The 11,968-nt window shown below is 48.6% G+C and overlaps 1 protein-coding gene across 1 annotated transcript in view; it reads left to right on the forward strand.

Annotated features, from left to right (window-relative positions):
• Positions 1 to 9,798, forward strand: part of EIF2B3 (eukaryotic translation initiation factor 2B subunit gamma) — a gene marked incomplete at its 3' end in the record, with an annotated part of 98,443 nt that extends 88,645 nt beyond the window's left edge. Inside the window, exon 12 of the mRNA XM_084265927.1 lies at positions 9,582 to 9,798. Coding sequence (XP_084122053.1) covers positions 9,582 to 9,634 — 53 coding nt within the window. The remainder of the gene's footprint in view (positions 1 to 9,581) is intronic.
• Between the last annotated feature and the right edge of the window lie 2,170 nt (positions 9,799 to 11,968).

Raw genomic sequence — 11,968 nt, forward strand, 5'->3', positions numbered from 1 at the left:
GCCCAGCATGTCTCTTCTGACCTTGGCTGGTCCCATAGTAAACTGGGTCCTCTCTTTTTTTGCTGAGAAAGTATGCCATGACTTCCTTTCCCCTGCCCAAGACTTCCTGTATCTTGTGCCAAGCTTTTGGTGTGGCCCTGTAAGTCTGTTTCCATATTCCCTCTTTCATCAAGGCTTTGGCTTCCTGGTAACTTTTCCTTCTTCAAACTCAAGCTTCCATGGCCAGGTTAGGAAAAAAAAAACCCCAACCTAGTTCTGTTGGGTTGGAGCCACTTTTTGTTGCGAGCTGATCACACTTCAGCAGACGTAAGCAGTAGCAGCTGGCTGTTGACCCACGTCTGGGAGTTACACGCTAGAAACCTCAGCAAAGCTGCGTACACCTTCCCAGAAATACTAAAAAAAACAACCAGCACTCCTTATTCCAAAGCAGTCCCTTATTCCAAAGCATCAGCCAGGATTCATCAAAGGTAGAAATACCCCTGCATCATCCCTACACAGCCCCATGCAGGTCCCACAGTCGGCTTTGCTGCAGAACTTGCTGTGTCTTCCCCACTCTGCCCTACGAGTCCTGGCCACACTGCCCAGACAGCTCAGGGTACAAGAGCTCTTTGAGCCAGTGGGGCACTGACCTCCTTTCATAACATGAACTCTGGTCCCGTGCAGGGAGGATGGCAGGAGAACAGCTACCACAAATGATAGGCAAACGTAACTGAAACCAGCTCTCACCCTTTTCCTTCTGCGGAAGAATATGGGCATATTTAGGGTGGTCCAAATGGGACAGCTGGGAGTAATGGGATTGAATTAAACACAATTTAGGTTGGCTATCTGGAACGTTTTCCTAACGATGTGGTCTGGTAGGCTGTGGGATAATCTCCCTGGGGACATGGTGGGAGACCTCATCACTTAATAATGGGCTTGGCAAAGCTCTGGACACCTAAATAGAGGGAACACTCCAGTGCTGGCTACTGGGGTAGATTGTGGGCAGCCTAGTACTTCTAAACTGAAAAGAAAATTACAGACACAGGAGCGCAAGGTAACTGTTAGCAGTGACATCCCAGTCTGGTGCTGACTTCAGCCCTGTCACAGCACTGCCCAGAGATGGTACTTTTAAGTACCTCTGTAAAAGTCAAGGTATGGAGTTTTATTAAACTTCTAGGTTTGCAGGCTGTGCCCCTTGAGAGCCATACTATTCTCTTCCTACTGCTTTTATTGCCATGCTTAGGAAGCATCCACTTTCCTTCCTCTGATACTTTAAGGAATTTACTAACAGAAGATTAACAGATGGTCTTTGTGAAAGGTACCTCATGCAGGTAGCAGTTTAAAAACATGTTGGTACCTAAGAAAAAGGAGGTAATTATTAAAGGGATAGGAAATGGCAGGCAGCGGTTCTGAAAGAACTTAATTGCACAGAGCATTCAATCACTGTTTTGAAGACAGTTATTAGGATCATGATCCAGCCTTTTTACGAACGTATTTTTTAAAGAGAAGCTCAAAAGCTGCAGGTACTCATTGAAGCAGGACTAGAGAGAGGGAGTGCTGGTAATGGGCCAGCTGAGGAGTCAGATGAGCCCTAGAGTCGGTGAGTACAATTCCCAGAGGAGTCTCTAGGCCGGATTTCAGCAGGGAGTACGCTATACATCTGATATAGGTTAGCCAGGAAGAGGCATGCACAGTAAAGCAGCCTAACTGCTCTTCAAAGCAACACCAAGAATAGAGATGGTAAAGATAGGATAGAACTAGCAAAGTTGATGTGCAACTCACCACCTTATGCCTTGTCTTCATCTCTGTTGTTGGGGCAGGGATGTTTTATGTGCATTGGATATTAAGGAGCAGATGTTGTTTGGGGACAGCTTGAGCCACTGCACACCCAACAACTGCATTGTTGTTGCCACAAAGCATATGTTCAGAAAGGGGAAAACATTCCAGCAGCCAGGATAATGATGTAATCTTAGCTTGATATCCTGGTCTGTACGTCACAGTAGCATCATCTCTGTGACCAGGCTGTAGACTAAGACTTCACTCTGCTTCTTCCTGTACAGCTTTTATGCCACCATGTATTTGTATTTTCCTTGGTGCCCTGACACGGTCAACACCCAAAATGAGTAGTGCTTGCTGAATATGAGGGTTTTCCATATTCCTCATTTTCCTGGCTTTCCTCAGTTTGTGTCTGAAACCTTAGTTACTGTAGACCGTGCAAGAGACGAGCTTCATCCTTTCTATGGCCTCTCTGCAACATCTGTCATCTTAATGCTTCACAACTGTTAACAACCTCATTTTCGCCTCCTCAGTATGAACATGGTTGGTTTTACCTCCTATTTCACAGAGACCTGAGAAGCAGAGATTCTGACCATCTGCCCATGGGTTTGGACTAAGTGCTGAAGCTGTGTGTTACATGTGGCATTTCCCAGCTATTAGAGACTTGACATTGTAGCCTTAACATTTTCTTTGTAAGTGTTGGAAGGGAGGGTTCAGTCCACTGGAAAAAAAAAAGGGAAAAAAAAAACCCAAAACAGTTAAAGATGAGTTTTATTATACAGGATCATGCTGTCCCTTGTTTGGATCGTTAGCAATGTCAGAAACTTGAACTCCGTGGTACAGCTTCCACTGCTGCAGCTGATGGGAACTGACAGGAGTGGATTATCTTCCTTAAGCAGAGATGGATCTGGAATGGGACATGAGAAGCTCTTTTCCAGGAGGTTTCACAGATGTCCATGGGCATCAGCAGTCCTGAGATCCACTCCACATGCTGGGGGACAGAAGGCTTTAGTTACTGTAGACTTTACTGATCTTGCCCTCAGCATCAGCTGCAGGGCCACAACTTGCGTCCCGCCTGATCCTGACTCCTGCTTCCCAGCTCCTGCTACAGCTCTGCCTCAGGACCAGTCTCATCCCATTCTCTATGGTTTTTCATGGAGTCTTTCTACCGTGAAGATTCTTACTTTTCTCTCTTCCTTGGCTACTCCCAGACATGACACTCACCTGACTCTTCCTCTGGTCTGACCATAGCTGATATTTCCAGTCTCCTTGCCTAGTCCACGCTCTGTTTCCCATCTGGCACTTGCCCCCTGACTGCCTGAGTCCGACTGTATCCCTTCCTGTACTGCCACTGTGCCCGGGCATGATCACTCTGGGCACAGGAGGGAGGCAGGTCTGTGCGGAGTGCTCCGCTGCTCCAAAGGGCAGGGATACAAGCAGGGGGGAATCCCTGCCTTCCTCCTGCACTTCCATGGTCGAGAGTGCACGCTGCAGACAGAGTCTCTGGAGCTTTTAGCTGCCCTCCTGAGAACATGTGCAAACTAAGATTGTTTTTTTTCCAGAGGCTTATCACGTAGCCAAAACCGTGTGGTTTCTCACAAGAACAGAAAAAGGCACATATCCAGTAAGGACTGGCTCCCGTTTCCGATCATTTTCCAAGTCTTGTTCCAAGCTTGGAGTCCTAGGACTTCTCAATGAAACAGAGTAAGATTGTTTTATTTTAATGAGGGCCAAAGAGCACATTTTTCTCTAATGTCATCCTCTGAAGGCAGGTACGGTTAATGAAACCTCCACATACAAATGGTCAACTGCTTGTAAGAAAGCTCCAGCCCGGCCAGGATTTGGCAGGATAAGGACAGGAAAGAACTGAGGGGCTTTGTGATACTCTCGCTGAATTCAAGTAGGGGTGAGCATCTACTCTTGCAAGATGCTGAGTACCTCCTGGTGAAGTCTTCAGGAACTGAAAACACTCAGCACGACGCAAGGTCGGGATCAGAAGGCATGCTGCAGCGCAGATGGGAGTTGGGAAAGCTTGTGAACAAGACACAGACTAAACAGTGCACACATGTATACTGTGCACTCGGGCGCAAGATGAGCTGGAGATGATGTAGGTATGATGTAAATTCATAACAAAACTGAGAGGTCCATATGATGTTTTTCCCTGAAGTAGTTTAACTACTGAGTGTCCCTGACAAAGATAGCAGTTGGCAACTGAAACAGGCATCTCAAATAGTTGTCATTTTTGCTTCAGTGACTACGCAGGGACTACATTTCTAACTGATCCTAATAATCCTCTTTTCCAAGCTGTATAAAAATGGTTTATGAGTTCTGGCCTTAGCAGGGGCATAAAACTTCCCTAGAACATCCATCCAGCAGGGCTTTGTCCTCCCCTCTGCCGCTGGGCACTGTCACACTTGTGCACACTGTCATTCCTGGCCGGGGAAGTTCAGGCTCCCTGAGTGAGTGGGTTAAACGAGCTGCCACTTTCGCAGCATGTTGATTGTGAAGTCAACCCATAAGGCAGCAGTTCGTAACCTTGTGGAAATATTTTTACATGCTCCACGCAGAGAAAATAACCACTTGTGCTCTGCTAGAGCTCAGCCACATGAAAGAGCCAGGAAGAACACCCCAATGGATGCTGAGAAAAGAAAGGGAACTCTACTTGCATCCCACGCAGCAGGCAGCAGTGTCCAGACAAATATGGTATCTCTGCTATTTTAGCAGGAAGTGTGGACAGAGTCTTTCAGGCTGATGCTTCTGAGATCCTGGCATGCATTTGCCTTGGGGTGGTGATACCCCATAGGAGCACATCAATCCGTACAATCCAGTCCCTTTCTTAAACACTTGGATGGGTCTCTGCACCAATACTAGGACTCCAAGTTTGTCTCCCTCCCTAAGGAGCTTGCTATCTTAGGTACATCCCCACCTCCTGGTCTCCTTTTGCCTTGGCTGACCTTTATCTTAAGTCTCTGCCTGATCCCTTTCCCATACACCTCTCTCTCCAGTTCCATCACTCCCCTATCCATCTGCTCCAAGTCCCAGTATTTTAATCTCTCTGAATTCAATGTGGCCTTTACCTTTACACTCCCAAGACACATCTATTCCCCAGATGAGTTTGAAGGCAAAGGGGTTACTACTGGTTGAACTGTGAGAAAAGCCTCAGCTGAAGCAGGTGAGCACCACCACTCTGCACTGGCAGAGTGAGATCTCTACTACCTGTTTTGTGGGCTGGTGGCCCCAGATGTGGGACAGAACTGATCTGCCTGAAGCTGTCACCAACCCCCTTCACCAGTGGGGTGCACATCCCACCTCTGGGCCAGGACACCCTGCTCACCAGGAGCATCGCTCCTGGACAGCCTCAGACTCAGCCCATGCAGCACTTAGGAGAGATGTGTGAGACGCTCCTGGCCTTTGGGGCCACAGCACGGTCACCCCTGATCTCCAGCGATCACGTAAGTAAAGCATGGCTAGGGAGAGAGCAGGCCTTGACTGGAAAGCCCCACTGCTCTGTAAACACAAACAAATCAGCCCCCATCACCTGCTTCCCTTCTTTATCTCTACATGTAATTTAAAACACCCTCCAGCCTCCCAAAGTCAAGCTTCAGCTGCTTCCCATCCCCTTAAGCCCCTTTAGTTCCTCTCCTCCCCACCCCCTCCCCAACCTGGCTGCTTTTCCAGGGCCAACCATCACTGCAGAGACAAGTTGCTCTTCTCTCCCACTCTCTGATCCTTTCTGTCCTGGGTGAATGTGGTAGGAACCACCCACAGCGTGTTTTCGTGCATGCGTTTCTGCAGCCACCCCTCCCCCCCGCCTAGTTTTTTAAGTTAAACTATCTCTTGCTTTAAAGAGAGCAAATACACAGCAGTGGCTTTCATCACTGCTGTATAATAGAGCAGTAATTCTGTGCCAGGGACTGTTTTCTATTTTATTTTAAAGGGTTTATAAAACAGTGTATGTAATTGAGTGAGTAAACTGAACGTTTTCTGGAGCCCCTGAGGGCTGGAACTTCGTGGTGGTCCTGGGCCTAGGCCCTAACCTTTTTTTTTTTCCCTCTCTCTTTTTTTTTTTTTCCCTCCCTTTCCCCTCCTTCCCCTCCTCCTTTACAACCCAGCGTTGCCACCAGCAGCAGCAGCAGCAATCTGTCTGGGGCTAATTGAGCAAACAACAAGGAGATGCTTTCACATGGCTTTTAAAGGAATGCTCCGGCATCCCCTTTCTGTAAGCAGCTTGGCAGGAACCTGCCAGGAAGGCTGGGGAGCGCTGGGTCCCCGGCCCCCAGCCTGCTGGTGGGGTTTGTGCTGGGCTGCGCAGTCATTTCCGCCCCTCTGTTTATTTGCATTACAATTTGTTTTTAGCCAAGCACCAAAAGCTGCCCTGCTCCCCAGCCCTCTAGCTCTCCTTGCCTTGTGCGTATGTTTTTAAGGGGCTCGTGTACAGTATGTGTAAACAAATGTCTTCCAAAGCAGGAACACATATATAACGAGTGACAGGTTTTTGATTTACGCTCAGTAAAATCTCCGTGGACGCTCGGTTCAAGCACCCAGGCTGACTTCAGGCTGGGCTGCGTCAGCAAGTTGAAGCAAAGTGCTAATCAGGAGGTTGAATGTGTTGATCAGCTCTGGATTTGCTTAGTACCAGATGCTCCCAATCTGAGAAGATCTAGTTGTACATGATTTAAGGTTGCAGAGTCCAACTCTAAGGCTTTCTGAAAGTCCTTTCTCTAATCCCTCTTCTTTCTCTGTGGGCTGAATGCATCTGTAACCCTGCCAGTGTCAGATGAAAGGCAGCCTGGTAAGAAATCCCTAATGGGGAGCCGGGGAAGGAGAAGGGAGGCGAACAGCTAAGCATGTGAGGTACTTCTCCCTCCTCCCCCAGAGTTTCAGGCAGAGTTTCTGCATGAACTGAGCTTGCTGGTACCAGCCAGAGCCACTGGCAACTGGCAGCCACTGCTGATAATGAAACGCTATCCACAGCTCGGCTCTCTGGCACACACGGTGGAGTCTGAGTTCCTTTCCCCACTGCAAGGAGGGCTTTGAGAAGGGAAGAGGGAACCGGGGTGAATCCTTATCTGCCTATCGCATCCCCTAGGGGTGCGGAATCAAGCTTTGTTTCTAGCAAAACCATTCTCTTTATCGCTTTAAAACTTTCTCCTGGGTTTGAGGCAGGCACATTCATGTGTTTTCTTTTAGCCTGTACAAGGAGAAATGAGCTTGGTGCTTTCACGCGAGTCTCTGAGGTAGCAGCGACATCCCGAGCAGGCTGTGTGCCCGCTTCAGGGAATCTGGGCCACACAGATCAAGGAGGGGACGAAACAGGCAGAGGGGTGAGAGATAAGGGAATGTGGTGCTCTGATTTCCTGTGTGGCTTTGGCTTCCTAAACTCCCCAAATCCCCTGCCGCATCAGTTTCCCATCTGCAAAATCGGCGCGCTCTTCTGTGCCCGCTCTTGAAAAGCATTTGGAACTCATCAGGTGTAAAATGCAAGAGACCGTAAGGCAGCTACAAGCATGTCAGTGCAAAATACAAATAGCTGGTACACCTCTGCAGCAAAGTATGTGACGGGACCCATCCCAGCTCTGCATGTTTAGGACAGTGCAGGATGCTGTCTGAAATGAAGCAAGACGTTCCTTATTAAAAAGTATTGCTACAGATAACCTATATATAGAACCGTAAATTGACAGGGCTCTTTATAAACCTAGATGAAGGCATGTTTAATCTGCAGAGGCATAACGTAATTACTCTCACTGGATGGTAGCCAGAGTCTTATTCACATCACAGAAATCAACGTGATAGGTAGTCTGCTTGGAGGAGGTTCAGGAATGGAGTCAGAGGAGTTGCTACAGGGCCTGTTTGAGATATATTGGGAAAGTTGTTGGGGGTGAGGAATGTTAGAGCAAGAAGTGCTGCAGGATGGATTTGAGGTACCTTGGCAAAGCTGTGTGGGGTCCAGGACGGGAGGAGAGAGGTGCTGAAGGCTGGACTTGGGGCTATTGGCAGAGCTGTGCTGGAGAGGTTGTGTGGTGCTACCTACACCACACTTGCACCTGGCATGTGTACAGTCAGCCCCTCATTTTCCTGAGCACTGCATCCACCTCTGCTTGTCCTCCCCAAAGTGCTGCCCATTCCAATGTTAAGCTGAGAGATGTTAGCCTGAGGCTCCGGGATTAATTACTGGTTGTCGCTAAGTGCCCCAAGCAAAGAACTGAATGACTCAATCTGATGTGAAGGTGAGAAGCAGCTTCTCCATCTCCTTATTTGTACCTTCATGAAGCATCTCTTAAAGTCAGTCATGAGGCTAACACAGCTCTGTCATCCAGGCTGAGGAGACAGCAGGATCCATATGATTGTGGGATCAAGGTTGTAGTGGGAAATTGTCTTGCCAAAGTCCAGAGTTCCTTGAAGCTTATAGAACAAAACTTTTCTGGAGCAATGGTTTGCATGGTGCAAAGCTAATGTCTTGAATTTTAAACCCAGAGAAGCATCCTGTTGGCTTGGCCAGTTTGGGGATTGCCAGAAATTTCTTAATTTGGCCAGTGTGGCATGTTTGTTGTTTTGCAGCAGTCTTGCAAAATCCACTCCCCCGAGGGGAGGAGTTATAGGTAGGTAAATAAAGCAGAACTCATTCTTTCCATCATCCTTGGCTATCCAACCCCACTGCTCTGTAAGGTGCTGGAGACAACACAGCCTCTACCAGTGCCTCCCAGCACATGGAAGGCCTTCATGCTTTATCCTAAGCTCCAGAGCCAATTGTTATTCCTGATGTGCAGGATGGATAGCCTAGGGGCATGGGCCAACCCACCTGAGCTCCACCGGAATGGGTTTCCAGCTCCCAGAGAGTTATTTAGGTTCACCTCCTCTCCCACAGTACCTTGAGGTATTGTGTCAGCTCTGAGGCCACTAGCTCAGGGGTTTTAGGCACTGGGCTTTCTGCTGCCTTTAGTAGTCTGGGTTTAGATCCCTTATTTGTAGTCCTTCCCTGACAAGCTGCTTTTGCTTTTTAAAGGGAATGCTCTTTCAGTACAGTGCATGACCAGTGCTGGGGCAGGTACAGGCACATTAATATGTCCACGGGGTCTGTGCAGAGCTCCTGGGAACAGGCAATGGAGCAGCCTCATAGAAACTGCTTCCCCAACAGATTTGGAGGAGGTGGAGCAACAAATTTGGATCCTGAGGTGGGCTGTCCACCTTTATCCTCAGAGATTGTAACTGCTCAGAGACCTTGCTTTGCACAGATAATTTTGGTCAGGCTCCATCCAGAGCTCAATCCAGGAAGGAGAAGTCAATTTAAAGTCAGTTTAAATTTATTAAAAAGAAAAAAGAGCAGCCCTCTCTTTTAGGCAGCCAGGGTTGGGTTGGGATTGCTGAGTCCTCAGGCTGCCTCGGTAGTGGCTCCCCGATGCTGAGCAGCCCCAACCTCCATGCACTTTGAGGGCACACAGTGCTCTTTAGGGCCAGGGCAGCTTACTGCTCTTTAATTGTATGTGGGATCTCCGTGTTGGATCTTGATGGTTCCTTGCCTCAGCCCAGGTGTGCACCTGTCAGCAGCAGCTGTGACTTCCCTCGGGCCTCTCTTGTTTAGCAGTGACACGTGAGCACTCTCATTAGAGAAACCTCCTGATGTTTAGTCAGTTGTTTAGGCTTTTGTCATGTGTGTGGGATACTGTCGGAGAGATGCTGGAGTGAAAGAAAGGCAGCGAATCCCTCTTGGAGTTCCCCAGAATCTGCTTTTCTCATTTTGTTTTGAAGTTGCAGCTTTGAAAAATGCAAGGTCTGAAGCCCTGCTGCAAAACTCAATTCCTCTTCTTTTCCTCCCTCTGTCTTTTCAGCCAAACATGTTAATGAAGTCATTGTGGGCACCGAACAGCTGATGGAGATATAACCCGAGTAGGTTTTAAAGATGATTTTATGGAAGCCAGCAGCAGAACCAGATGTTCAAGTGTTGTAAGATCATCCGTACAGATCAGTACTGGCACGGTTTACCCTGTCATTGCTCCTTTCCTGTTCAGCGTTATATTTATGTCTTAATAAAGAAGTATTTACAGAGCGGTGTGTCCCTGGGCCCCTCCCCCCTCATTGGGATGCACGCGGGTTTGTGCCGGGGAATATCGTCCCTGCGCGCCTGGCGAACGCACTGTACTTTTCCAGCAGAAGGGAGAGCGGGGACCACACAGACAGTGCCCACTCCAAAGAATGACTCCGCCGCCCTCCCTGCGATGTAAACCACGTCCCTGCAGCCCTGCGCTACCGTCCCCGAGCCTGGGAGAAACAGCTCAGGATGCTGCTTGTGCATCTCATCAGCGCAGCGGGCGGGCAGTGAAGCAGCGGTAACGCGGGCTGCTCTTTGCAGCCCGGCAGCTTCACCAGCCGCCTCCTCCTCCTGTCTCCCTCTCTCTCGTGATGCCGCCCCACAGCACAGAAGTGTTTAAACTGCGCCTCTCCTCTTGTGTAATGCAGCCGAGGAGTTTGGCACCCGCTTCCCTCAGGGCTGAGGTTGGTCTGTTACTTTGAAACCCTGCCCAAGAGCAAGTGTGTGAGGGGGCTGGAGGGATGGGGGAGCAAGGGTAAGCAGTGGGTGCTCTCTGCTTTATTCTGATGGTTCTTGGGTGTGTTGGTCCGCTGTTCCTAATCCCAAACGAGAGGTCCCTCCCCCCATCTAGCTGATCAGTGGATGACTATTCCTCCGTCTGGGAGATGAGTCGAGCCTGCTAACGTGAAACGTAACAGCCTTGTGGTCGGGGGTTGTGCCAGGATTGTAAAGCACCTGGATGGGTTTGAAACACAAGCTGTTCTTTAACGTTTATAAATTGGACACAAGTTCCTACCTAAAAGTTGTTTATTAGAATCTAGGAGGATTCAAGGGGACGTTTATCTGCGCCTGGCAGCTCGACATCCAGAGGTGCTTACAGCAACTGGCTGGGATGGTATTTCATTAACTGGAGTGATAAATGCTAAATGTGTGCTCCACGGGCACCAGCGTCCCCCGAGGAAAATTACCGTTTCCTAGCTAATTTGACAGGAGAGAGATTATAATCCAGACGTTCCCCGAGTTTCATAAACAAAATCCATCCTCTGAAGGGCCGGATTGGAATGGAAAGTATGGGTAAGGATGAGCTCCAAGGCCTTTGAAAGCTGCGGGGAGAAGAAACGCGCTGCAGCTCAGCCCCGGCTTTGTGCTAGATGTCCTGCCCTGCGTATGTGCGCCAACATGTTCCCAAGGTACGGAGCAGCCTTTTTCATCCGAGGATCGCAGAGGCTTTACAAAGGTTAATTAAAGAGAGTTCTTGTCTCTGTGTGTGGCAAGGGAGCGAGGCATCCATTTTGGGTGTGTAGAAAACAGAAGCGGAGTGGAGTGTAATTACCTGCCTTTGCATTTTACCAGAAGGCTGTGGCAAAGCCCAGAGAGGTCCACAGGGACTTTAACTCCCAGTCCTTTTGCTGAAACACAAAGCCTCCTTCTCCCTCCCTGTTTTTAGGATACATCTTAACTTCTGAAAAGTCCGCATCCTCTTACTTAATAGCTACAGCTTTACCTCCTTGTGCCTTAATTATATGTTGAAGTCTCAGTCCTTTTGTTTAGCTAATTTAAGAAGAGGGTGGGGGGCTCTTTACTGTGTCGGTTAGAATTTAGCATTAATTTAGTGTTCTCTGACACTTGAAAACCTGGCTGGGATTTGAAGCATTTTCTTTGCCTTTTTTGCCTTTTACGACCTGCAGGTGTTTGGTGTGAGATAAAAGTAGATCCCAAAGTGAGATTTCACAGCACAAATTATCAAAGTGAAGATTCACGCTTGATGTAGTCTACGTGTGTGGCAGTAATTATGAAAAATAATTCGGGATAATAGGGCCTTCAGGAATCCCAAGGCAGGCACCAAGAGGTTAACCCTTCCTCATCTAACCTGGTCTCCACGCCGCTGTCATCATCAGGTGAGCAGATGATGGGTTGAGTCAGGCAACTTCACAAACCAAGTGATAAACGTTAGGATCTTCAAGAAAATTTGGGAGGCAACCCAGGAAATGAAGTTCTGTCCCCAGGTAGTTTTGGATGTGACAGCCTGACCTGCGGTCGTACGGGCTTTCGGGAAGGTGTTAGTGGTACAGGCTGTTCACCAGCTTCGAGGAACAGGAAGGTCAGAACCTCTCAGCTAGCAAGTAAGTCTCCTCCCTTCGCTGCTCTGTCACACCCAGGCAGCAGAGTGTCACAGCCTGTGCCCAT

The sequence above is a fragment of the Gallinula chloropus genome (assembly GCF_964237585.1).
Source record: "Gallinula chloropus genome assembly, chromosome: 6".
Lineage (NCBI taxonomy): Eukaryota > Metazoa > Chordata > Aves > Gruiformes > Rallidae > Gallinula > Gallinula chloropus.